At 48.2% G+C, this 27,224-nt stretch overlaps 1 protein-coding gene across 1 annotated transcript; it reads left to right on the top strand.

Moving 5' to 3' along the window:
- The first annotated feature begins 8,723 nt into the window (after positions 1-8,723).
- On the top strand, positions 8,724-13,727 carry LOC125513286 (integrin-linked protein kinase 1-like). The gene is made up of 12 exons (XM_048678358.1): positions 8,724-9,428; positions 9,704-9,778; positions 9,891-9,995; positions 10,297-10,379; positions 11,194-11,314; positions 11,553-11,632; positions 11,963-12,025; positions 12,132-12,247; positions 12,396-12,481; positions 12,630-12,754; positions 13,010-13,141; positions 13,421-13,727. Exons 1-12 carry the CDS (start codon positions 8,985-8,987, stop codon positions 13,440-13,442), a joined length of 1,452 nt encoding a protein of 483 aa, XP_048534315.1. The 5' UTR covers positions 8,724-8,984; the 3' UTR covers positions 13,443-13,727.
- Positions 13,728-27,224: the final 13,497 nt, after the last annotated feature.

The following is a 27,224-nucleotide window of genomic DNA, read 5'->3' as shown; positions in this document are numbered from 1 at the left end:
CTAACATTCCAACAGGTCATCGAGTGGTTGACCAGTCTCACGCTATATCATGACAGTCAGTTTTCGGCTTTCTCTACTGAGGTGCTCGTCCAGATGAACCAGGGCACAATCGCAGTAGTTCTCCTGGTGCTACCTTAGCCGGTAAAGTGGAACGTAAGGCACCAAAACACAGGAGCAAACCCAACATTTGACCAAAGACAATGATTCGGAGCTGATGCATATAGGGCCAAACTCGCGACGCCGAACACTCCCTAAGGTATTCGGTCTTTGTGGTATAAATCGGGCCTAAATAATGGCCTTTGTAAGAATCCCCTTGTGTCCAGGTACGTGCATTGTTCTGGCGTGGCCACATGCCAAGACGTCAGCATCCTTCTCAATGGTGGATATGTATCGACAAGAGACAGTAAAAAAGGTTTACGCAGGGTCTTAATCTAAAAAGAATCCTTGGAGCGGATCCCTGCTGCACGTCTGCGCCTGTGTCTCCGTTGTGCCGTATCCTGGACGGGTGTAGCACGATGATCGTCTGTAAAAGAGAGGAATTTAGGTGAAAAGTTGTCATCCAAAAAGATAGTTTTTAAAGAAACCATGTATAATTCAAGATGAGAAGAAATTGCCCCTTGTCTGCGCGCGTTGAGCCCCTTGCACTGACAAATAGGGGTGTGAACATTTATTCGGTATAAATAGCGGTTCCGGACTCAATTAGTTGTGTCTGAGGTCTTGACGACCTATTGGATGCTTTCGCTGGTCCGGGCACCTTTAGTGTGCGGCTGCCAAGGCAGCCGCACTCTCTTCGGCCCGCAGAGATCGCTTGATATTTTCGTTCACTGAAATGATGCCACGTGGACCGGGCATCTTGAGTGTGAGGGAGGCGTAGTGTGGTATTGCATTAAAGCGAGCGAAAGCTTCGCGTCCGAGCAGTGCTTGATAGCCACTTTGGAATGGAGCGATGTGGAAGGTTAAATGCTCCCGACGAAAGTTATCGGGGGAGCCGAATATAACTTGTAGTAGGAGGGAGCCCGTACAACGAGCCCCTGGGCCTGGCGTTACTCCTTTTAAAGGTAGTATTGCTATGGCGAATTTTTGTTGGGCTAACCCCATCCCGCGGATTGTATCCTGATATATTAGGTTTAGATTGCTGCCACCGTCCATCAAGACTCGTGTGAAGTGATATCCGCCAATTACTGGGTCTAATACCAGGGCAGCCCATCCTGCGCGTCGGATACTTGCTGAGTAATCGCGATGGTCGAAAGTGATCGGTTGAGACGACCAGTGGCAGGACTTCGCGGTGACAGGCACTTGGGTATATTTCCCTGGGAGTGCCGCGTTGTTTTTTCCCTTGATCACGTGTAACACGTTTACTGTTTTGACTTCTGGTGGAAATTTCTTTTGTTCCCCAGTGTCTTGCTTGGGAGGCTCGTCCTCGTCTTCACTTGGTGTATCCTCCCCCTTGTGTATGGCATTTAGCTTGCCGGACTGCTTGAAGACCCAACATTCTCTGTGGGTATGATTAGCAGGTTTACCAGGGGTACTATGGATCTGATATACTTGGTCCAAAATTTTGTTGAGGCTGGACAGTTCATCCCTGGTGCCTTTAGAGGGCGGCTTTTGACCTGGCCGAGAGCTTTTGAATCCGGCGTTTACTGCCGTGCCCTTCGTGTTGTCTTCTTTATTCCGGCGTTTGTTATTGCTATTGCGCCGTGATTTCCTGTTTCCATCTCTAACTTCAGATGTACTGGGGTCGCTGGTGCTGCATCTGGCTAGCCAGCTGTCCTCACCCGCGCAAAAGCGGGTCATGAGGCTTGTTAATGTGGCCATCGTTCTCGGCTTATTTTGGCCGAGGTGTCTGGCGAGCCATTCGTCACGGACACTATGCTTAAAAGCTGCCAAGGCTTCGGCGTCCGGACAGTCGACAATCTGGTTCTTTTTAGTAAGAAACTTGTTCCAAAGCTTTCGGGCTGACTCTCCGGGCTGTTGAGTTGTATGACTCAAATCGTCCGCATCCGGAGGTCGGACATAAGTCCCTTGAAAATTTGCCCGAAAGGCATCTTCGAGCTCTTCCCAACTTCCAATGGAGCTTTCGGGGAGGCCTTTAAGCCAGTGACGAGCTGGCCCTTTGAGCTTGAGGGGTAAGTACTTGATGGCGTGGAGATCATCTCCTCGATCCATATGTATATGAAGGATGTAGTCCTCAGTCTAGACCCCAGGGTCTGTTGTTCCGTCGTATGTCTCTATGTTTACGGGTTTGAATCCCTCTGGAAATTCATGGTCCAGCACCTCATCGGTGAAACATAGGGGGTGTGCGGCACCCCTGTAGCTGGGTGTACCGCATTGTTCGGATGTTTGTTGTGTTGCATTGTATGCTGGGGCGTGCTTGCGTGGTCCATAGATGGATCTTGTTGCGTCGTCCTTTGGGTGCGAGCCCTCGCATGGGTCGCGTGTTGTATTGTGAGTGGCATTGTATGCCGCTCTGTGTTGGTAGAGGGGTCATCTATCCGGCCAGGCGGCTGCTTTGATATTTGGTTGTGGGGGTCTGAGGCCTCCTCATCGAATTCAGGTAGCAGCTTCCCCTTTGGGTAGCTCTTGGAGGGGCGATTGTCGCTGTACCTCGCTGCTGTGTTGAGTATTTTACTCCATCTGATTTGGAGTGTGTCTTGCGCAGCCTTGAGCCTTTGCTTCTGCTTTTTAAGACTCCTCGCGGTGGCAACAAGCCTTTTACGGGCATTCTGCTGCTCCGGGTGCCTGTCCGGCATTATGTCGTCCGGACCATTATCCTTGATAGAATTGGTTTGTTCGGTTTGATTATCCGGATTGCCGTTGTCCGGCGGCGGTTCGCCCTGCTCCAGCGCTGGGTTTGTGTGATCGTTATTTCTGTCGAGGCGGGATTTGGGGCGGCGCTTGCGTCGCCGCTTTGACTGCTTCTCGAGGGAACAAGTCTTCGGTGCGTCCTTCCGCTCCTCGTCGACATCTTTTGCTGCGTCCACCATGTATACGTCATATGACGAGGTGGCTTTCCAGGGCCCAATAGGCGCTGGTTCTTCATCGTCTCCTTCATCGGCGTCCATACCGTCGATGTCTTCGGAGTCGAAGTCGAGCATGTCGGTTAAATCGTCGACAGTGGCTACAAAGTGGGTGGTGGGCGGGCTTTGAATTTCTTCATCGTCCGTATCCCAACCTTGCTGACCGTAGTCCGGCCAAGGCTCTCCTGATAAAGAGAGAGACTTTAGTGTCTTCAGAATATCGCCGAAAGGCGAGTGCTGAAAGTTGTCCGCGGCAGTAAACTCCATGATCAGCGCCCAATCGGATTCGATCGGCAAGGGCGCGGAGGGTTCGGAGTCCGGAGAGGAGTCCGGCTCCTTGGAGTCACGAGTCTCACGGAGTGCGGGGCTGGTGTTCGGCTCGATCGCCGTTGGGATCGCAGCCCCCGAGGCGGCGTCCAACCACCCATCCTCGATCGGCGCAGTTGGCTCCAAATTAAGGGTCGAATCCAATGCGGGTGCGGCCTCCAGGGCACTGTTCGGCGGCAGAGCTAGATCATGCTCGTCGCGACAGTGCGGCGCGCTCGGCAGTGGCTCGAATCCGTCGAAGATCAAGTCCCCACGGATGTCAGTCGTGTAATTTAAACTTCCAAATCTGACCTGACGGCCAGGGGCATAGCTTTCGATCTGCTCTAGATGGCCAAGTGAATTGGCCCGCAGTGCGAAGCCGCCAAAGATGAAGATCTGTCCGGGGAGGAAGGTCTCTCCCTGGACTGCATCGCTATTGATGATCATAGGAGCCATCAAGCCTAACGGCGACGACACAAAGGAACTCTCAATGGAAGCACCAATGTCGGTGTCAAAACCGGCGAATCTCGGGTAGGGGGTCCCGAACTATGCGTCTAGGCCGGATGGTAACAGGAGGCAAGGGACACGAAGCTTTACCCAGGTTTGGGCCCTCTTGATGGAGGTAAAACCCTACGTCCTGCTTGATTAATATTGATGATATGGGTAGTACAAGAGTAGATCTACCACGAGATCAGAGAGGCTAAACCTTAGAAGCTAGCCTATGGTATGATTGTTGTTCTGTATGTTGTCCTACGGACTAAAACTCTCCGGTTTATATAGACACCGGAGAGGGTTAGGGTTACACAAAGTCGGTTACAATGGTAGGAGATCTATATATCCGTATCGCCAAGCTTGCCTTCCACGCCAAGGAAAGTCCCTTCCGGACACGGGACGGAGTCTTCAATCTTGTGTCTTCATAGTCCAGGAGTCCGGCTGAAGGTATAGTCCGGCCATCCGGACACCCCCTAATCCAGGACTCCCTCAGGGGTCATCGGGCGTCCGGCTTGTGTGACATGGGCCAGACTAATGGGCTATGAAGATACAAGACATAAGACTCTCTCCCGTGTCTGGATGGGACTCTCCTTGGCGTGGATGGCAAGCCTGGCATTCGGATATGAAGATTTCTTTCTCTGTAACCGACTTTGTACAACCGTAGTCCCCTCCGGTGTCTATATAAACCGAAGGGTTTAGTCCGTAGAGGCAATCATAATCATACAGGCTGGACTTCTAGGGTTTTAGCCATTACGATCTCGTGGTAGATCAACTCTTGTAACCCTCATACTCATCAATATCAATCAAGAAGGACGTAGGGTATTACCTCCATCAAGAGGGCCCAAACCTGGGTAAAACTTCGTGTCCCCTGTCTCCTGTTACCATCAACCTTAGACGCACAGTTCGGGGCCCCCTATCCGAGATCTGCCGGTTTTGACACCGACAACCACAACCATGCTCGGGCCAAGAGACCCGGACGTCCTCGTGCCGCGAAGACTACCCAGGAGGATCTCCTCTTGCCGTTGTCGAGACTAGACGCAGCCGCAGTGGATCTCGATCTAAACCCCTCGGGCCCAGATCAGATCTCATCGCAGCCAAAATCTCATCCGCTAAAAGGCCGCCGGAGATCTCCTGGCCACCGCCAACCCGCTGCGCACTGTCGTTGGAGGAGGAGGGAGAAGGACGCCGCAGCACCCACGCGTTACCGCCGGCCGAGGACTGCGCTGCCGCTGCCGCCTCACACAGGGGCATCGCCCCGCGGCATCCTCAACGACGGCGGCGGTAGCGGGAGGCGATGGAGGGGAAGGACTGAGGGCGGTGTGGACGGGGACTGCCTGAGGGTGGCGCGGCGCCGCCGCCTCGGGGGAGAGAGGTCGGGGGAGAGGTGCATGGGACTGTGCGAGGTGGATGAAGTGGTCTGGGCTGTCGTACACGCAAGTGTTCTAGGTTTAACGAATTGTAGTTTTACTGTCATTGAGTATAAGTTTTCACCAAAAAAATCTTCTGTCTTTTGCCTTTTTTCTAAAAGAAATCCATCTTTTGGCTTAACAGTGTACACAACACAACCATGCGATTAGAGATTAAATTAAATAAGGAGAAAGCGACGGAATACCAACCGCGACTGGGCTGGAGTGGTCCCCACTCCCCATCGAGCAGCGATTTGATGTGATAGTATAGTTAGGCCAACTTCACTGCGCGACCCTATCCGCCCTTGTCCGTTTGGAGTAAAACGGACAAATGAGGCGGCCCAGCGCGCGGGAGCAAACGGACTTTTGTCCGTTTTGTGTCCGTTTTCGACCCATCTGCGGCCCAAGTTTGCGCCGCTTTTGGGGTGAAACGAACACAACGCGGACGCGCGAGCCGTCTGCGCGTGTTCTCCCCTGGCCCGCCCGTCGGTGGCACAGGGCGGGCCTTTTTCTACCCGCCCCCCCCCTCCTTCCCGCCCAACCCCCCCCCCCCCTTCCCCCCCCTGCCGCCGCCGCTGCCATTGCAGCCTTGCAGTTCGGACGCGCGCTCGCCCAGCCCCTTCCCCTCGGCGCCGCCGAGGTACCCAACCACGGCCACCTGGTTTGCGCACCCGCCGACCGGATTCGGGGCGGATCCGGCCGGTCTTGAGCTCGCCCGGCTGTGGGAGGCCGGGCCGCGCCATGGACTGGCCCGGCACCTCGCCGGAAGGCCCTGGCAGGGCAGCAAGGCCACATGCAGGCAGTGGCTGCTCCTCTAGCCGCTCGTATCTGCACCGTCGGTGGTCCGCCGGCAGATACACGAATGGCGGTCCGCCGGGCTCGGTGCTTGCCCAAAAGCTCGCCGGTGCACCGTTGCCACTCATTAAGTGCGACCACTGCCCAAAGATGGTCGTGCGCCGCGTGCCTACAACGCCGGAACATCCCGGATGGGTATTCATCAAGTGCTTAAACGATGGGGTATGTGCTCTTTTTAGCTTCGATTTGTGCTCTAGTTTTGACTAGTTGTGCTAACTACAAATTTTATTGTGTAGCATGGATGCAAGTTTTGGTATTAGAAAGAAGAGTACATCGATATATTGATAGAGCGAAATTTAGTACATGTTCGTGCACTTTTAGCTAGCATAGAGGCTGTAGATAAGAAAAGTGCACTTGTTGCTAGATTAGAGGCTAGACACGAGACTAGGTGTGAGGAAACAATATCTATATCTGGCTTGAAGAAGAAAGGAAGATGCCAGATCAAGCCTCCTCCACAGATCAACAATGAGTGCATCGAGAAGGCCCTAACCCAACTCAAAGGGGCAGTTATTGAAGTTGGGTATCTTCTAAAATGTAATTCTTGTTGTTCTTATTTTCTTTGGTCTTGTTTTACTAGTCAAAATGTGACGATGTATTTTTATGTATCGAAAATGAATGATAAAAAGAAGTTAAGGACTTACAAAGAAAAATGTACGCGGACAGGATGCGGCCGGGATGCGGCCGCGCGCTGGGCGCACGGCCACCGCATCACAGGATAGGCCCGGACACGACCCCATCGCTCTATCCAAACAGATAGAATCTGAACAAAACAGACATCCGTTTGAGATCGTGCGATGAAGTTGGCCTTAGAAAAACAAACACACACGCGCGCTCTACTTGAAAGGGCTGGCACTTTGGCGCCAGGAGCCCAGTCGCGACGGGCGGGCGGGCATGGTAAGTGGAGGAGCACTCGCTGTCGCTGTGGGCAGCGACGCCGATGCCGATGCCGACGCCCGCGTCCGACATGGCCGCGCGGAGGAATCCGTCCAGACGCCGACGTCTTGCCGTCGTGAAATCCACAAGCACGCGCGACGTGGACTAATAACGCAGACACGGTGTTGACGTACGGCCATGGCAAGGAAGCTGTCGCTCGCCGCGGAGCCGCCCATACCATAGATTGTGTATATGCATCTCTCTCTCTCACTCTCTCCCTCTCTCTCGTCGACCGACTTTTCTTAATAGGAGTATTTTTTTTCCCACGCACATAAGATCCGTCTGCCCCGCTATGGGTTTTCGTGGTGAGTGCGACTGAAGTCTAGTAGCAGCAGCAGCTAAGCGGGGAACAAGTCTGGTCTGATCCACTCTCGGGAACTGAGGCCCCCGAATGGACATGAACCAACCAAACTGATCCACTCCCTCAACAAAAAGCACGCACTCCGCAACAATCGCCGTCCAAACATGGAGACCACTGTTTGTATTGAGGCGCTAGCTGCAAGAGGAAGAATCTCAGAAAGAGATCAATAGCATAAGCACACGATTCCACATGCATTGCGTGCTGCCTCACCTTTAAGCTTTGCACGCATGGGCAAAGCCCGGAGCGGCTCTTGTTTTCTATAAGTACTAATAAGATAACGTGTTGCTCGATCCATGAAGCCGCTGGAGCTTAAAGGTTAAGCGACGAGATTTTGATAGTATTATCTAATATATGAACCATGAACTGTATTAATAAGTGATGGCAATCAGATCAACCCTCTGCTTTTTCACCACACCGTAATAATAGGATAGTACTCCCTCTGTAAAGAAATATAAAATTATTTAAATCACTAAATTCCTATTTGTCATTGGAAAGAACGAAAGAGCATTGTATACCCCTCCTAGGAAATAATACAAAAGGTCAAAATAAGAACGGAGAAGATTCGTTGATACGGAGTTGGTCCATTTTACAAGCAATCCACTATTCTGCATCCTGAAGATCATAGAACAACAAAAATCGGTAACGTTCTTATGTTTCTTTATTTATAGAGGGAGTAGTACTATAATAACTCCACTGCTATGAATTACTGCATCAAATGTGGACTAATGGACTTGCATCCAGTGATACCAAGACTTAGATGCTCCCATGATACGAGCTTCTTGTCAGTTGGATCTCAGATCCAACGGCTCGTAGGTGGTTTTGAAGGCTGCAATACTTGTTCGCAATTTTTAGACTTTAAAAGGTCTTTTTTGCAAAAATGTTCAAAGCCTTTCGGAACTGTTGGATTTGAGATCCAACGGTTCCTAGGAGCTCGTATCATGGGAGCATCTAAGGCTCCGTATCACCTGATACTTTTCCTGCATCCAGTATCCCAAAGTAAACAAGAGTATATTTAGCAGCCTATGGACTGGCAGACCAAAGGAAAATCCAACTGGCAACAAGACTTCGCAGCCCCGCCCGCTAGTTATTCAGCTAGACGAAGGCGAATAATTCCGACTTGCAGGAAGGAAAAAAAAAACAGAAAGTCGTCGGCAAGTGTTCCCACGAAGCGACAAAAGCACGCAAAACCCCTTGGACTCCCGCACCACCGCCCCCCGACACACTGACCCCACAACTTCCCGCCCCCGGCAGTCAGTGACTCTAACCTTTTAAACTCAGGTCGAGTCCGAGCTGTACCCGCGATGCTCCCCCCTCACCGGCGGTTATTCCCTGTCGATCGGCGTCCTCCCCTCCCTTGCTCTGCTTCCCACTACGCTGATAGTACCAACAACTCCCGCTCCGCTGCCACTAGTCACCATCTCGAGTCTCCGCCCGATTTTTATTACTACGGAGCACCATCATCGCCCACGCCCAATCATCGTTCGTCTCTAATCCCCAGAAGCACCCACCTCCGCGCGAGATCCCACGCACCAAAAACCGCGCGCGGATTCTCGCCGGCCTCGATCTCGCGCCGCGCCTGCTGCTTGGGGGGCCGTACGTCGGCTGTGGGAGGCGATGGCCGCGGCGGCGAAGCTGACGCGGAGCTTCTCTCGGCAGCTGTCGTCGGGGGCGGCGCGGGTGTGGCGCCAGCTGTCGCTGGAGCCGCACACCCCGCGCCGGGGCGCGGCCGCGGCGACGGGGGCCGTGGCGGCGGCGGGGCCGACCAGGTTCGGCCTCGCGAGGCAGTCGTCGCTCGACCCGACGCCGGCGCCCGACGACGGGGCGGTGCTGGCCATGCCGGAGAACCTGGACGCCACCATGCGGCTGCTGTACGCGGCGTGCCAGGGGGACGCGGCCGGCGTGGAGGAGCTCCTCGGGGAAGGGGTGGACGTCGACAGCATTGACTTCGACGGCCGCACGGCGCTGCACATCGCCGCCTGCGAGGGCCGGGGGGAGGTGGTGCGCCTGCTGCTCGGCTGGAAGGCCAACATCAACGCCCGCGACCGATGGGGGAGCACGGTGCGCCCTTCGCCCAACTTTCTTCTCTCGCCACCCCGCTATGCGTCACCTGAATTTCGCTACGCCCCGCACTTTGCATACTTCCGATCACAAGCACCTCTCGTCATTTCGTTTGTGCAATTATATCGTACTACTAAGAGTACAGGGTCTGCCACATTGGAGCAATGACCAATCTGATGCATTCGGAGATAGCGATAATATAGGCGCATGGCACGTGCGACTACTTATCTAGCCGAAGCTGATTCCAGCTTGTATTTCTATGCATGCAATTTCAGCCAGCAGCGGATGCTAAACATTACGGCCACTTTGAAGTGTACAACCTTCTCAGAGCAAGAGGAGCAAAACTTCCGGTAATGCATTTCTTATTTTCGTAATTCAAAATTCCCGGAACTCTTCTTAACTCTTGCTATTGCTATGATATGGAAAATATTTTCTTATACATTTGTTATTCTCCTCTACCAGAAAACCAAGAAGACTCCAATGACTGTGTCAAATCCTAAAGAAGTTCCAGAGTATGAACTGAACCCTCTTGAACTCGAGTTCCGAAGAGGAGAGGAGGTTACAAAGGCATGTCTCAATAAACTCCCTCCTTTTGTTTTCTCTTTTTGCACGGTGTCTTTCTTCATGTATTTGAGTTACTTGGATAAGAGTGCTAACAATTTTCCACAGTGGACTTATTGATGATTAAAAGTGTTAAGGTTGAAAACGTGATTCTTATGTCGATTTCCATGATAATTTAAGCCCTACTATTAGTACTCAAAAACAAGAAAATCATATCTTCTACTGTAGGTTCATCTAAATTTGCATTTGCTGATTTTATTGGTTTGACATAATTATGACCGCCTTACCTGTCATACAATTTGTACAGGGTTACTATGTAGCCAAATGGTATGGCTCCAAAGTTTTCGTGAAGATACTTGACAAAGATAGCTTCTCAGACGGAGATAGCATGTATGAGCTGCCTCCTTGAACTTTTACATCAGTTGACCTTTTTTATCTGATAATCATGAAGTTGCACACAGAAGTTTAGTAGTGTATCTAAGACAATTATCATGATGAATTGGGTCTATTATAATCATATAACGCTCAATTGTAGTATAGTTTGTTGAGATATTGTGCCAGACAATCCTACAACTCACCTTGGCGTCCTCTCTGTTCATTGAACCTGAATAATAATTTCTCTTTTTATAAACAAGTTACAGGGAAAATATTATTACTACACCCCAGCTTGGTGCACCCACGCAAGAAAACATAGCAAAACATTTTGAAAATATCTGAAACTTTGTGGGAAGGATTATGAACAAATGTTATAGGTGCTTGCAAAGTTTGGTGGTCAAATGGCATTCGAGGAGCTCTGTACAAAAAAAAAAACTCAAAATGTACGTGCACTGTTTGAGCAAAATTTCTAGTTTTGCTTTTTTGTACACACCTCCTCGGATGTCATTTGACCACCAAACTTTGCAAGCATCTGCAACATTTGTTCATAATCATTTTCACAAAGTTTCAGATTTTTTCGAAATGTTTTGCTATATTTTCTTGCGTGAGTGTAGAGTGGGTGCACCGAGCTGGGGTTCAGCCACTACTTTCCCTTATGGAGTTATCACAGTGTTTATTATCGTATAATTAGTTTGACAAACTAACTTGATACAGTTTCAGTCTAAACAGTTTTCTTCAGTTCATAGTCGTGAACTTTTTATTTTGATTTTGGGCTTTGCTTATCATGTTTCATTCAATACTGCTAAGTTCTGTCGTCATATCAACTCAGAGATGCATTCAAACATGAGCTTACTTTACTGGAGAAAGCGCGGCATCCCAATTTGGTCCAATTTGTGGGAGCTGTTACACAAAATGTACCACTGATGATTGTTTCAGAATACCACCAAAAAGTGAGTAGTTGTGCTTGATTCAACAGAACAAATGCATGTATTCACTTTTGATCATTTCGGAAAAGCAACCCTCCAACTAGCAGGGTTTCTTCACATAAATTTATGGAGTACTATGCACTTAACTCACCTGAACATTATTTTGTGTTGTTATTAGAACAGTAGAAAGTAATCCTATTGGATTTACCTGAACAATATTACTCTTCTATCATCGATGACTGGATCTGTGTTCCCTCATTAGGGTGATCTAGCGAGCTATCTTGAGACAAAAGGTCGCGTGCAATCTTACAAAGCGATCAGGTTTGCCCTTGACATTGCAAGGTATGTTAGGATTCATGACATATGTATTTCGTTTTCCTTCAAAGCTGTATCCACCATTTGAACTGTTGACTGGAACTGCTCGTGTCAGTGCATCATTTTGTAGTCACGTGACAATAAGTTTATTTTCTTTATTTTTAGACAGGAAAAACAAGAAAATTAATTTGATTCATCTAATTGAAATGGTTTTCAATTTTCAGTTATGTGTTATTTCAATGAAACAAAATGAAATCACAAATGATTTATGAAGTTCATGCGCTAGTTTGTATTCTGTTCTTCTACCACCAGAACAGAGGAAAAAATATTCTGCATTAATTCCTTCTTCTTATTTAGGGGACTAAATTATCTTCACGAGTGCAAGCCAGAGCCAATCATCCACGGTGATCTGTCACCAAAGTAAGCTTATCCAAATATATTTCGTCACTAAACCAGTGCACTGTACTAAATTCAAGTGGTTTATTCTATGTGGACTGTACGTTATGATACTTTTGTAAGGTTTCAGAAATATTGTGCGGGACGATGAAGGAAAACTTAAGGTGGCAGGCTTTGGATCACTTGATCTGACAAAAGTCTCCCAAGATAAACTACAGATGGTTCAGCCAGTGTCAAATTTTGACAGTACGTTACATTTACCTATTTAATGACAGCATGCTGCATCGTACATTCTTTCTATGTAATGGTTCTATACCAGTGACCATTTCAAATTAGTACTAGTGCCACAGTTATGACTTATAACTACTACTATTAAATATGTTCATGTGCGTAGGTGTATACATTGCTCCTGAAATGTACAGAAACGAAGCATTTGACAGAAGTGTGGATACATTTGCGTTCGGTCTCATTCTTTACGAGGTATGTAATCTGTCACACTTCTTAATTTGGAAGCGCCAATGAATTCACACTAACTGTTTGTTGCAGCTGTCGCCAGTACGTAATTCAAATGAGCACATATCTTTAGCTAAGCATCGCACGCGTACATTATCTTATATTTATTGTTCAGATGATTGAAGGATCTCCTGCATTTCACCCAAAGCCTCAAGAGGAAGCGGCCAAGATGATTTGTTCAGAGGGTTTGAGACCATTATTCAAGAATAAACCCAAATCATATCCTGAGGGTGTGAAAGAGTAAGTGAATCTTATGCCGTGCCCCGTTCATATCCCTCTTTACTCGTAGTCATATGTTTGTGAGTAGCTTTTGCATTCTATTCATACATGTCTATATAATACTGTATTAATAATTTCTCAAGGAGCTCTGCTTTCACGTATCCATGTTTCCCTGCATTGTCCAGCCACAGCCATCACTGATTGTTTGCTCGTAGGCAGGTCGTCCTTGCTTAATTTCGCTATCTGCTGCTCATAGTAGTTGTTTGCATATCACAGGCTAATACAAGAGTGCTGGGATCCAACACCTTCCGTCAGGCCAACGTTCTCGGATATAATTGAACGCCTGAACAAGATATCTGCAAGTTGTTCCAAGCAAACTCGCTGGAGAGACAACTTCAAGCTACCGTGGTACAGTTCTCACTGATCTAACTGCAAAAACTTGGACTATCAAACTCCTTTCTAAATCATTTTGAACTTTTCTATAACAATCTAGAACAGATATCAGTCGGTATCCTAAGGTAATTAATTTGATGGTCTGTTGCCTTATTGGTAATACACCATGGCTTATAATTGAAATTGCTTCAGTTCATTTCAGTAACTCTGGGAAACTTGAGCGTTGTTTTATAATTGATCTACCATCAAAATCCATTGTATCATGGGTCTCACTCTCATGTTTCATCTCCTCAGGAAACAAGCTGTGCACAAATAGTTCTGATCTTCCACGAGACTGTCGATGAGATTGCCCCCCTTTTTTGCATATCTTAGTAAACACGGTGAAAATTATATTGGTATACGGGACAGAAGTTGTTCCTTTACAAGGTTTTTGTATGTCCAGTTATAATTTCTTTCTTTTTATACCTCTGGTTAAGTGTATTTCGAGTTATGTTCATCCGAATGGGAAGAATGTATTAAGTTCCTGAATGTTGCAAATATGCTCATACCATATGCCTCCGAAAGTCAATGACATATTTTTATGTTTTTCCAAACACCAAAATGTAGCGACTGTACCTAATTTGTTGGTTTGTTTGCATAAAATGTTGCAAAAGTTTAGGTATTCTTTCTTCAGATTTTGGAAGAAAAAACCTTGTTTCTGCATCATTTGCAGCAGGACAACTTGTGCTTATTGTGGTGACAAATGACGCATTGTATGTGCGACACTTGTCACAACAAGAGATTTTTGTGCTCTTTTCCTAGATTCATTTTCCAAAACGTTTTATCTTTTGAACCATGCGTCCAAATCACGAACCATTTTCATTGTTGTGTTTCTCGCCTCAAAATATTTTAAACTAGATGTCATGTTAATAAGTTTGGAGCACCTCCCCGAAAGTGCGTTATATCGACTAGAAGGAGGGTGAATAGGCAATTTTTATGAATTCGACACTGAGGAAATTCCTAATTCTAAGTGAGGAATTTCCTAAGTGATGAACTACAAGCAGCGGAATAAGTACTCAGGTGCAAGTATAACATGGGAGTAACACAATCATCATGATGATATGAAATAAGCACGGGGTACAGGTAGCGTGTAAATAGGATAAGCAGGTTGAAGATAAGATGACTGAAGAAATAGGATTGAGGAAATTGAGAAAGTCTTTAGCCAAAGTCTTCAAACAGTAACGGTCAATTTCATCAACATATGAATGAAGAAATGAAAGGGTTGAGGAAATAGAACCAGTAGCTCGGTGAAGACAACGATTTGGACCAGTTCCAACTGTTGTGGCAGTTGCACGTCTGGTTGGGGCGGCTAGATATTTAAACCTGAGGACACACATTCCTCACCATATTCTCCTTGAGCTAAGGTCACACAGACCTCGCCCAATCACTCGTGGTAAGTCTTCCAAACCTTCACAGATTCGGTCACTCGGCGATCCACAATTCCTCTTGGATGCTCTAGACCATGACGCCTAACCGTCTGGAGGATGCACAATCCTCAAAGGTAACAAGCGTTGGTTCCACACAGGAACAATCTCTTCAGTAATACTCAGTCACTTTGTGTTGTAGGTGTTTGGGTTTGGGTTTTTTTCTCACTTGATGATTTTCACTCAAAGTCCTCGGAGGATGGGATGCTCTCAATGACAAGTGTCAGTTTCTCTCAGAGCAGCCAACCAACTAGTGGTTGTAGGGGGCGGCTATTTATAGCCGGGGAGCATCCCGACATGATAAGACATAAATGCCCTTCAATGATATGACCGTTAGGTGGATAAGATATTTTGGGACAGCTGGTGCATAGCAAAGCAACGGTCAAAAATTTGAGCTCTCAAATTCCTAAAGGCTATCATGTTCCTCACTTGTAGGCAATCCGCACTAGCGAATTCCTAACTCCTCAGTCAGAACAAATTCCTCAGAGAACAGAAGAACTTCGTCTCTGTCACTGAAGAAATTGACTGAACTGTATGAGATTTCCAATGGCTTCACTTGAAAGGATTGGGTAGGTGTAGGATTTGAGATGAGGATCACTTTGAAACTTTTCCTTAGTTTTACCTCGACCCCCTTTAACAGTATGGTGTTTCCTATGACTTAAGAAAGAGAAAATGAAAGTACGAAAACAAAAGTCTTCACGCTTCATAATCCTCGCTTCAATATCATACACACATTTGACATATAGTATGAAGAATTTGAAATGCATGATGAGATATGGTGTCTGACGAAATTTAGCATGCGTGCATTAAGGTACTTGAGGAAATAAGCATGCAGAAAGCAATTCAAAAGTATCAGAGCACCATAGGACTTAAGTTTACAACTCGATCAACAAACACTTTAGAAGAGCGAGAATTGTAACTTAACAAAAAAACAACCCATATATAAGACCCGCTTGAAGACTAACTCAAATTTCTTCCCCTTTGTCATTAAATGACCAAAAGGGACGAAAAATGAGGACTAACGCCCCTAAAGAATATCATCATGATGTTGATGGAGGAACGCCAACGTTGTTGGGGTCGTCCGTTGAGGTAGGGCCTGTCGCAGTGTCGTTCAAATCTTCAGCTTGCACAGGGGACTGATGAATTGGATGCAAAGGTGTGGTCAATGGTGAATTGGGTGAAGTCTTTCCCAATAGTCATCATTTAGCACGGGAGTTGTTGAACCAATATCCACATCTTCTTCTTCCATTTCTTCAACACCCACCTCTTCAGCTGTGAACTGGGGCATGGGCGATGATACCAGAGGTGTGGAAACAACATCTTCAACATCAATTTCTTCATCCAACTGCTCTGAAGAAGTAGTAGAAGGATTTTCTTCACCTGGAATGACATGTTCTTCACCAAATGGGACAATTTCCTTTGATGGCACAACAGAGATTGGAACAACATCAATTGGGTTAGTGAAGGAACTTGTCAAAGTCGTCACCCATTTAGGAGCTGAGGACTCTGTAGAAGTTGATGCTTTTCACTTCTTCACAGCTACCTTCTCTGCAGCCTTGGTTTTCTTCACTTCTGATGTAGAAGGAAGGTTGATATTCTTCATCTCTGATTATCTTGCAGGAGGAGCAGATGAAGTAGGTTCAGGTTCTTCAGGCACAACTGATGCAGTTGCCCTGGCATTCTCAGTTTCTTCAGGCGCAGCAGATTCTTCAGCTGGCCTTGGTTGATCTTCAGGCGCAACATTGGAGGTTGCCCTGTCAATTTCCTTAGGAGCTGGAAATTCTTCAGCAGCCCTGGTACTTTTAGTTTCTTCAGAAGCATGATTTTCATCAATTGCGCTTACATTTTCTTCAATGGGTTGAGCAGATGCTTCAACCTGAGGAATTTCTTGTTGCGATGGAGTTGCAACATTGAGCTTGAGGTTCTTGGAGAGATTAACGAATCTGACTTTAGCACCGACCCAGTCTGCATGATATGTGTCAAATTCATCACTGAGGCCTTTGATCTCCTTTTGCATGTTGACAAGTTCTTCAGGAGACATATTCAGAGCATTTTTCTTCAAAAATCGCTCCTTCTTGTACTGAGCCTTCTTGACTTGTCTGGCCTTCTCATATTTCCATTTTTCTTCACTTATGAAGGCCGTCAACATGTGAATTTCACCATAAGTGAGGTTCAAGTTAGGCAGTGGTGTGTTGGGATCCTTGTGCCAAAGGTCAATGAGGCCGAGGATCTTCTTCGGATCTAGCATGAGAGGCACAGTACTGCCTTTGGCTCTAGCGGCCCTTTCTTGCTTGTCCCTGATGATTTCTGCGAGTTCTTCATCATCAGCTTCATCGTCATCAGATGGAATTTGGAAAGCCACTTGCTTCTTATGAGGACTTGGCCTCGATCCTCGTCTAGTAGCAGCTTTGACTTTCAGCAAGGTTGGACCAGTTGAGGATTGTGGTGGAGCTGAGGAACTTGCAGATTCTCCTGAAGCAATGGAAAAACCTGCAGTCCTTTGGCACGTGGCAAGATGCATAGGTGTTGAGGACTTTGCAACAGCAGTTGAGGATTTCGTGGCAACAGAGGGAATTGGAGCTGCCCTTAAAGAAGTTGCCTGAGGAATTTGCCGTGAGGGCTTTGAACTTGGCCGTGAAGGCATTGACTTTGAAGAACTTGGCCGTGAGGGCATTGCTGTTGAGGAACTCGGCTTCACAGCTAATTTCTTTGGCAAAGCCTTCTTAGGCTTACTTGTAGAGGCCTCAGCAGCAGTAGCAGCAGAATCTTCATTGAATTTCTTCACTGCTTCTTTTGCCACTTTAGCCAATTTGGCTTGACGCTTGGCCCATTCTTTGGGAAATTCCTCACCGCGTCTGATGCTTGAGGGTCCTTGGCCCATCTCTTTTCAATCCTATGGATGCGCACTTTGCGCTGATTCTTGGTTTCTTTCCCATGAGTAGCTTCATCTGGTGTGCAATATTCTTCATATATAGGATTTCAAAAGCAGGGTTGGACTCTGGTCTCTTTCCTCCCTTCTGAGGTCTCTTCCCATCAACCATTTTCTTCACTTGAGGATTTTGAACAATGGATGTTTCTGAGGAAGTATGCAATTTATCTTCAAGGAACGCTGCAAATGAGTTAAGTTTATGATAACCTAGTGATTCAGTAGTGGACATTTTGTACCTGTGAACAGAGTATATGTACGAAGAATTTGGAGAGGTCATATGTGTTCTCAATTTTTTTTCAAAAAGAATCAAGTTTGAGGAATTTGACCATGGGTTTCTTAAGGAATTTCATTAGGCGTTCTTGACTTAGGTTCCAGAGTTGTATAGATTTGAATATCACACAATTGAGGAATCTTGAAGAAAAACACAGCTTAGAGAAACAAATCAAGGTACATATGCAGCTGGGTGTTTAAGGATTGGGAAGTTGTAGAATAAACACCTTTTGAAGATTTTGTGGAAATCATAAGAATCAAAGTAGGGTAGTAAAATCAGATTTTAATTACCCTGGACGAAAAACATGACGAACTAGGAGTGGAGTTGGAGAAGTTCGTCATTTCAAATCTCCCACGCCCTAACTTGGCGGCGAGAGACAGCTACGGCGACGGCGGAGTGAAGATATCTGCGGTCGGCGCGAGTACGACGGCGACGAGGTCGAGACAGTGAAGCTTTTCCTCACCGGCGACGATGTAACACCCCCAGTGTCATGCTACAGTAATCCCCTGTTAATGGTGCCATGTCATCATGTTACTGTTGCTAATCTTCACTTGATCCAAATCACGGTTCAAATTTCAAATTCAAATTAAACTCCAAAACTCAAAGTTTTCAAACATGAAAACTAAAATGTTAAAAGTGTGGCAAATAATCTCTGGTTATTTGTCATGTTGGAACCAACCTCTTTTGGATTCCCAAGTTCCCCTGGGAATTTATTTAGTGGTCTGCCAACATTTAAAATTGGCCTTTTCAATTTTTAAAAATAGTTAGACAACTCCTTTTGACCTCAAACTTTTTGTGACTCCTAGAAATAATGTGTTTCAGTTATGTGCCAAGTTTCTTGTTCGACAAAAATCATTTGCTATTTTAACTAAATGCAAACTGAGAAAATTGTTTGGCAGAATAGATTAAAGAGAAAAGTCCCCCACTGGGCCAGACGAACCAACCAGCCCATCTGGCCCTAACCGGCCCAACCACCCCTCCATAACCCCCTCACCCGTAACCCTAGCCCAACCACCCCCCCCCCATCCCCCCCCCCCCCCCCCGTCTGCCCCCCACCTCTCGATCCCGATCTGGATCGGGAAGGGGGGATCGAACCCGGCTCCGCCCCTTCACCCTTCGCCGTCCACCGTCGCCCGGAGCGCAGCCTTGACCACGCCACCCCGCCTCTGACGCCGCTGACCACATCACCGACGCCAAAGTGCCACCCCCACCCGGACCTTGCCGTCGTCCTCCCCTGCGTTGCGACGTCCCCGACTTCCTCCCCGCGCTCCATTGCCCTTTCCCTGCACCCCGCCGTGAGCTCCCCTCTCCTCCTCTCTCCCTCGCGCGCCTGCGGCCTCCTCACCGCGGCTCCGCTGGCCACCATTGCGTCCGGCGCTCGCCCGCCACTGCTGCTGCTCGCGACCACCGCGCCGACCACCCGCGCCCGCCCGCGCACTGCGCTCGCTGCCTGCCCACGCGCCGGGTTCATGCCCACCAGCTTGCACGCGCTCCGGCCACGGCCGCGCTCACCGCGGCCCTGCTGCGCCCGCGCCTCCCTCGCCCTGCTCCGTCTGCTGCTCTGATGTCGCGGCTCTGCTCCGCTCCACCAGCGCCGCCGCCGCCCGTGTAGCCGCCCGCCTGCGCCGCGCCAAGCGCCGCCGACCGTCTGCGCTGCCACCTCCCTCGACCGCAGCCTTCCCTTGCTGACTTCACCTCCGCCTGCCCTGCCGTGGCCGCCGACCAGCCCGCGCGCTGCTGCCGATGTTCGCCGGCCGCGCCCGCGCTGCCGCCTACCCCCTCCGGCCTTCCCTGTACGCCCGCTCCGTTACCCCTGCGGCCGCCGCCACACCTGCCGTCCTGCCCCGCCGTGGCCTCGCCGGCGCCACGCCGGCGCCCGCACCCGCGTCCCCTTGATTCGGGCGGTTACGCCCGCCCAGATGCGCCCCTGCGCCCGATCCGCTAGGGCCCCCGGGGCCAATGACAAGTGGGGCTCAGCCCCAGAACGTTTAAAAAAAGGTTTTAATAAATAAATAAATAATAATTAATTAACTTAACTAACTTAATTAATCCTGTTAATCAATCTAATTAAGCCTAATTAATTAACCTAATCACTTTAATTAAATTAACTAATCTTGTTTAATTAACTAAGTCAATGTCTAATGGGACCCACACGTCAGCGACCCAGTCAACACCCCTGATGACTGCTGACGTCATGCCGACGTCAGCAAGCACTATTCTGGATAGTGTTGAATTAAAATAATTAAATAAATCCTAAAAATGTTTTAAATATTTTAAATTTAATATAAAATAAACCGTAACTCGGATGGAAAAACTTTGTACATGAAAGTTGCTCAGAACAACGAGACGAATCCGGATACGCAGCCCATTCGTCTGCCACGCATCCATAGCATAGCGATCACGCAACTTTCCCCCTCTAGTTCATTTGTCCGAAAACGCGAAACACCGGGGATACTTTCCTGGATGTTTTCCCCCTTCGCCGGTATCACCTCCTACCGCGTTAGGTCACACCCGGCACATCTTATTGCCATGTTATGCTTTGTGGTGCTATGTTTGCTTTATATTTACTGTTTATTCCCCCTCTTCTCTCCGGTAGACCCCGAGACCGATGCTGCCCTTGTGATCGACTACGTCCACGACGACCCCCCTCCTTGCCAGAGCAACCAGGCAAGCAAACCCCCCTTGAGCATTCCGATATCGCCCATTTCTTTCCCTCTTATGCTTGCATTAGAAACTGCTACTGCTTTATGTATGACCCTATTCTGATGCATAGCCTGTTTTTGTTACCTGCTTTCATACCTTACCTCCTTATCCTAAACTGCTTAGTATATGTTGGTTAGAGATCCATTAGAGACCCCCACCTTGTCCCAGTTGCCCCGCTTTATGTTCGATGACTCAATCAACGTGATCGACGTCCAGGCCCCGACACCGCACATCACTTTCCCCTTTTGTTGCTCGAGTCTGCAGAGTTACCATCGAGTGCCGAGGGTGGAACCTCATACATCACTCCTGATGAGATCTCTGTAGTCTAGCTATCCGGTCGTGGTCATCGAGGGTGATTTCCTCCTTAACCACTTCCGTTACGGCTCTGTCATGCAACCCCTCAAGTGTGAACCTCGAGGGTGGATCCTCTTACGTTCACCTTGATGATAACATCGAGTGGAATTCACCGGGGGTGATTCCTCGGGTTTCCCCTTGGTGTTAGACACACAGTTACTATGGTTACTATGACTTTGCACTGAGCCATGTTACTAAAGACGGGTCGGCTCTGAGGGGTACCCGCGCGAGCTTAATAGCGAGTGATGTGGAGTCGGGTTGACCTGGAAGGTGCCCGCGAGATACTTACGAGGCGTGGCCGGACATTCTTAGCCCTTGTCGCAAGTACTCGAGACGGGGCGACGGGGTCACATCGATCATGAGTCTTTGCTCGTTACCGCGCATTCCTAATTCACTACGATTTGGATATTTGATCCGAGGGGCCTCTGGCCTGATATCACTAACCATCATGTGGGCATAGTATGGGCGTTCTGCGTCATATACATCAGCCGAAGCTTAATAGACGTCAGCGACTGAGCGGCGCATGCCGGGTTGGACTGCGTAAGCGCCTGCCTTGTTGAAGGAGGTAGCTAGGTCTGCTCACCGGCCGCCCACGCAACGTGCAGGAGTTCCCAGGGAGATGGCCCATGACCCCTGGGGGCATAGGTTTAGTCCGGCGTGCTGGCCTCTCTATTAAGCCTAGGTCAGGTTGCGGTGTATTGTTTGACCGAGGCCGGGCATGACCCAGGAAAGTGTGTCCGGCTGAAGTTAATCGAGCGTGGTGGGTAAGTTGGTGCACCCCTGCAGGGAAGAAAACATCTATCGATAGCCTGTCCTTCGGTAATGGACACTTGGAGTTGTATCCCGATCGATACAACTAGAACTGGATACTTGTGATGAGAAATGGATTGTGATGAAACTTGGATATGAGATGATAACTGGATAGTATGGCTCTAGGATTGCTTTGTCGCAGGGAGTCGAGAAAGGATCTCTGGCCGAGGTTGATAACACTTCTACTACTTTACTTTATGCTACTCTACTCCCTCCTGTTGCTGCAAGATGGTGGTTTCCAGAAGATGCTAGTCTTCGATAGGTTAGGCTTTCCCCTTCCCTTCTGGCATTTCTGCAGTTTAGTCCACAGATACAAACCATTCCTTTGATACAGATGCATACTTAGTTTAGATCTGATGTAAGTCTTGCGAGTACTTTGGATGAGTACTCACGGTTTCTTTGCTACTTCTTGTTCCCCCATACCCGATTGTTGCGACCAGATGACGGATCCCAGGAGCCAGACGACGCCACTGATGACTACTACTACCCGGAGCATGCCTACTACTACGTGATGACCGCTGATGACTTGGAGTAGTTAGGAGGCTCCCAGGCAGGAGGCCTTGCCTTTTCGATCGTTGTTGCTTTTGTGCTAGCCTTCTTAAGGCACACTTGTCTAACTTATGTTTGTACACAAATTTTGTTGCTTCCGCTGACTCTTGTGTTTTTGAGCTTATGTATTCGAGCCCTCGAGGCCCCTGGCTTGTAATATAAAGCTTGTATTATTTTAATTTGTGTCTAGAGTTGTGTTGTGATATCTTCCCGTGAGTCCTTGATCTTGATCGTACACATTTGCATGTATGATTAGTGTACGATTGAATCGAGTGCATCACAAGTTGGTATCAGAGCCGACTGCCTGTAGGTAGCCCTCTTTCCAACTCCTTGGCCAAAGTTGAGTCTAGTCGTCCAAAACTATTTTACTAACTTGGCTGTGTGGCTTACGGGCTCACGTCGCCATTGGGTGGTATTAGGATCTTTTTATTCCTCGTCTATACTCTGGGACTCTGATCTCTCGTCTATTCAGGTTAAAGATTTTACTAACTCTGACTCTAGGATCTCGTAACCACTTCCTCCCGGAGAGCCCCTTCATTCCAGATGATGGCTTGATTCAACAGAAGACCCCGAAGATACTCTTCAATGTTATCCCGATAAATTGTGCTCATCGCAATGGAAATTCCCTTCCACTGTCAAGCCCTATGGATAACTACATACACTTGCCATTCTTACATTCGTCCCCAGCTGCTCTTGTTATTACAAGATTCCCCGAAATACTCGTCGTTCTTTCGAGAATCCTTTGTGCTCACTGCCTTGTAGTTCCTTGTCGCCTGAATACACCTACAAACTAATCCCCCCACATATCGAGGATTTGTTTTTCCCAGTTGTTCATGTGTTTCACAAAAGTCTTCGAAATACTATTCGATCTTTCAAGAACCCTCTACAACCTATTGCTTTGGAAAGTCTTGCTTGCCTGCATTATGATTAACCCCATAAGTCCGGTAATCTTATTGGCATTCAGTATCATTATCATTCTAAGTCTGTTGATTCTATATGTTGTGATTTCTCGCAATCCTCAACCAGATCCTAGAATTCATCCTTTCGGCTCAGGCGTCATTTTGAACATGAGCTGGTCCTCGACCAATCAAGTTGTCATCGAATGCACTCCTAAGTCTATTCAACTTATCCATTCTTAATCAGAGTACTTGCTTCTGATCCCTTGATTTTGAAATCATAACTCCTTTACATTTGAGCTCTGAGTTAGTCAGTTGTTTCTATAATCTGATATCCTCGCATTCTTTCTTCTTCTGGTTGAGTACTAATGCTCACATCAGATCCCTTGTGAACCACCAGATCCTTTGTTGGGTTTTATCCGACATCGTCCTTCATATTCAATCACCTTGTGAGCCTTTCCTTGGATACATAATGCCATTGGTAAATTGTATCCTCTGCTTCCTCAACCATGCTCTACTTTCGAGCTTGAGTTATTTACTCATGAAGTTTGTGGTATATGTTCATAAGATGCCCCAGTGACCTGAACCTATGCCTTCCCTAATCTGTGTGAACTCAAAAGTTATGCGGGTTATACTCTACTGGCTTTTCATCAGATAAAACTTCAATACTACAACTTCATCAAGAGCGAGAAGTAAAATGAAAGGTTATGCATTGTAGAAGTGGGAGTCGACCCTGAACCTTGTGTTCATGCCCACGGACACGGTGTGGGACTTATCATGAAAGCTTCTTGCAAGGATATTTAATCATTTGAATAATTCTTCCGGTATCATAAATTGGACCCCTTGCAGTTATGGTCCTGACCATATTTCCTCCTTGATCCCATTTACTGGGTAAGTTAAAATTACTTATCCTCTGCAAATCATTCCCCCGTCCAACCTCTACTCCGATTTACCTTCTGGCATTACACCTAGTACTTTATACTGGGAAGCTTTATATCCCATCACATCATTCCTAGCCTGATTGGCTATACTGTTATCATGATAACCTTTTAACTGTGCTACCTGGTCCTTATGCCCGGAGCAACTACCGACGATGAGCTAAGCTTACGTCGATCTTCCTCATCTTATCATTTCACCTCGAACAACAAGCTTGACTTTGAGCTTGTTTCGAATCCGTGGTTCTCATAGCCTTCACTTCTTCCTTCCTTTTCTGCTTGGTGACATCTTCATGAAATCTCTCAACAAATGTGTCATGATCATCAACAACATTCTGAGCTTTTCCAAGATATCAATCGAATTCATGATGAGAAATACCATCCTTGCCTCTCGATGGTTTGTGTCAGCACCAATAACATTCTTGTCTTCCCCCAACACAAACTTGTTCATATAATTCTAGAAATACATCCTTTTTTTGGCATGTCGGTGGATTGTGGCTGAGCCCGTCGGCCGCACCCTCATATTTCCTTGCTAAAATTGTATGACTTATTTTCTAAGATTGTTTCCGATGGATCCTTGGTGTATCCATAGTCTGACCTTTGCTTGAAACCATGTCAATGCTATCTCGTAGCATGTCTGTGGTAATTCGATCTGCAATAAGAACATTTGAAGTACGATACTAAATTTTCTTTATCAATTATCCAAACACCGTTGTATGGGTAATGTCATGAAATTCTTTCCCTTTAACTAATTGGTTATCTACTTACTATCCTATCATGGATATCATCCTCTGCTTGTCCTTGGGAAGGATATACTCCTGATAATTGTGTTTAAACACATTTTCCTTTCCATTGTTCTGATTAATATACTAATCATATTTTTCCTTTCCATTCTTTTGTTTAACCTTTTCGGTAAACTAACTTATCTTAGTAGAGATAATTTCTTGCTTAGGTAAGCACCTCAATGTACAACTCTGTCAGTAAAGACCCTGTTATTATTGCTGTTGACATTCCGGTAGCCACCGATGGACGAGAACTTTGCCTAATGGCCCGCCTCGTTCAACGAGCAGGAAAATGGTTCTCTTCGCCCTCGCCCTTGGTACCAACGTTGTTGCCGACATAACTGACATGCTACACTCTGACATGCCTTGCTATCATAACCGTGTAACATGTCACCGCTCTTTCTACTTTTAACCCACATGGTGGGCCCATAACCCACAGTTCCACATGATCAAAACCTGACTCTCATGTATACCCATGTTTCTAAAAGTTTTTCCTCATGCTTGGCTTCATATGTAATTCATGAGCCACCTTCCGAGAGATCACCAATTCTGCTATCAAACAAAATACTTATTCCCGTCGCTCTGAAACCCCTTTCACACTCTGTATCAGGCAACGAACGATTGCCTACCCGATTGAAGCTTCTTGCTGCAATTCTTACCTTGCTCTCGATGACTTTCTTGAATTTCAACTCGAGTGATGCCTCTTTGCCATGTTCACTGAGATAGTCCCCAACTAACTATCTTGTGTTGAGTTCCGTCCTTCCCGAGTCTTACCCCCTTACTCCACCCCTTAAATCTCGGGACGAGATTTCTTGTAGTGGAGGAGATTTGTAACACCCATAGTGTCATGCTACAATAATCCCCTGTTAATGGTGCCATGTCATCATGTTAATGTTGCTAATCTTCACTTGATCCAAATCACGGTTCAAATTTCAAATTCAAATTAAAGTCCAAAACTCAAAGTTTTCAAACATGAAAACTAAAATGTTAAAAGTGTGGCAAATAATCTCCGGTTATTTGTCATGTTGGAACCAACCTATTTTGGATTCCCAAGTGCCCCTGGGAATTTATTTAGTGGTCTGCCAACATTTAAAATTGGCCTTTTCAATTTTTAAAAATGGTTAGGCAACTCCTTTTGACCTCAAACTTTTTGTGACTCCTAGAAATAATGTGCTTCAGTTATGTGCCAAGTTTCTTGTTCAACAAAAATCATTTGCTATTTTAACTAAATGAAAACTGAGACAATTGTTTGACAGAATAGGTTAAAGAGAAAAGTCCCCCACTGGGCCAGACGAACCAACCAGCCCATCTGGCCCTATCCGGCCCAGCCACCCCTCCATAACCCCCTCACCCATAACCCTAGCCCAACCACCCCCACACGATCCCCCCACTCTTCCTCGTCTGCCCCCCACCTCTCGATCCCGATCTGGATTGGGAAGGGGGGATCAAACCCGGCTCCGCCCCCTCGCCCTTCGCCGTCCACTATCGCCCGGAGCGCAGCCTCGACCACGCCGCCCCGCCTCTCACGCCGCTGGACCACATCGCCGACGCCAGAGCGCCACCCCTGCCCGGACCTCGCCGACGTCCTCCCCTGCATCGCGACGTCCCCGGCTTCCTCCCCGCGCTGCATTGCCCTTTCCCTGCACCCCGCCGTGAGCTCCCCTCTCCTCCTCTCTCCCTCGCGCGCCCGCGACCTCCTCACCGCGGCTCCGCTGGCCACCGCTGCGTCCGGCGCTTGCCCGCCACTGCTGCTGCTCGCGACCACCGGGCCGACCACCCGCGCCCGCCCGCGCGCTGCGCTCGCTGCCTGCCCACGCGCCGGGCTCGCGCCCACCAGCTTGCACGCGCTCCGGCCGCGGCCGCGCTCACCGCGGCCCTGCCGCGCCCGCGCCTCCCTCGCCCTGCTCCGTCGTGCTGCTCTGCTGCCGCGGCTCTGCTCCGCTCCACCAGTGCCTCCGCCGCCCGTGCAGCCGCCCGCCTGTGCCGCGCCAAGCGCCGCCGACCATCTGCGCTGCCGCCTCCCTCGACCGCAGCCTTCCCCTGCTGCCTTCACCTCCGCCTGCCATGCCGTGGCCGCCGACCAACCCGCGCGCTGCTGCCGCTGTTCGCCGGTCGCGCCCGCGCTGCCGCCTACCCCCTCCGGCCTCCCTTGTACGCCCGCTCCGTTACCCCTGCGGCCGCCGCCGCACCGGCCGTCCCGCCCCGCCGTAGCCTCGTCGGCGCCGCGCCGGCGCCCGCACCCGCGTCCTCTCGATTCGGGCGGTTACGCCCGCCCAGATGCGCCCCTGCACCCGATCCACTAGGGCCCCCGGGGCCAATGACAAGCGGGGCTCAGCCCCAGAACGTTTTAAAAAAGGTTTTATTAAATAAATAATAAATAATAATAAATTAACTTAATTAATCCTG

This window comes from Triticum urartu, chromosome 6, assembly GCF_003073215.2.
Source record: "Triticum urartu cultivar G1812 chromosome 6, Tu2.1, whole genome shotgun sequence".
In the NCBI taxonomy this organism is placed as follows: Eukaryota; Viridiplantae; Streptophyta; class Magnoliopsida; order Poales; family Poaceae; genus Triticum; species Triticum urartu.
This window is presented reverse-complemented; position numbering and strand designations above follow the sequence as displayed.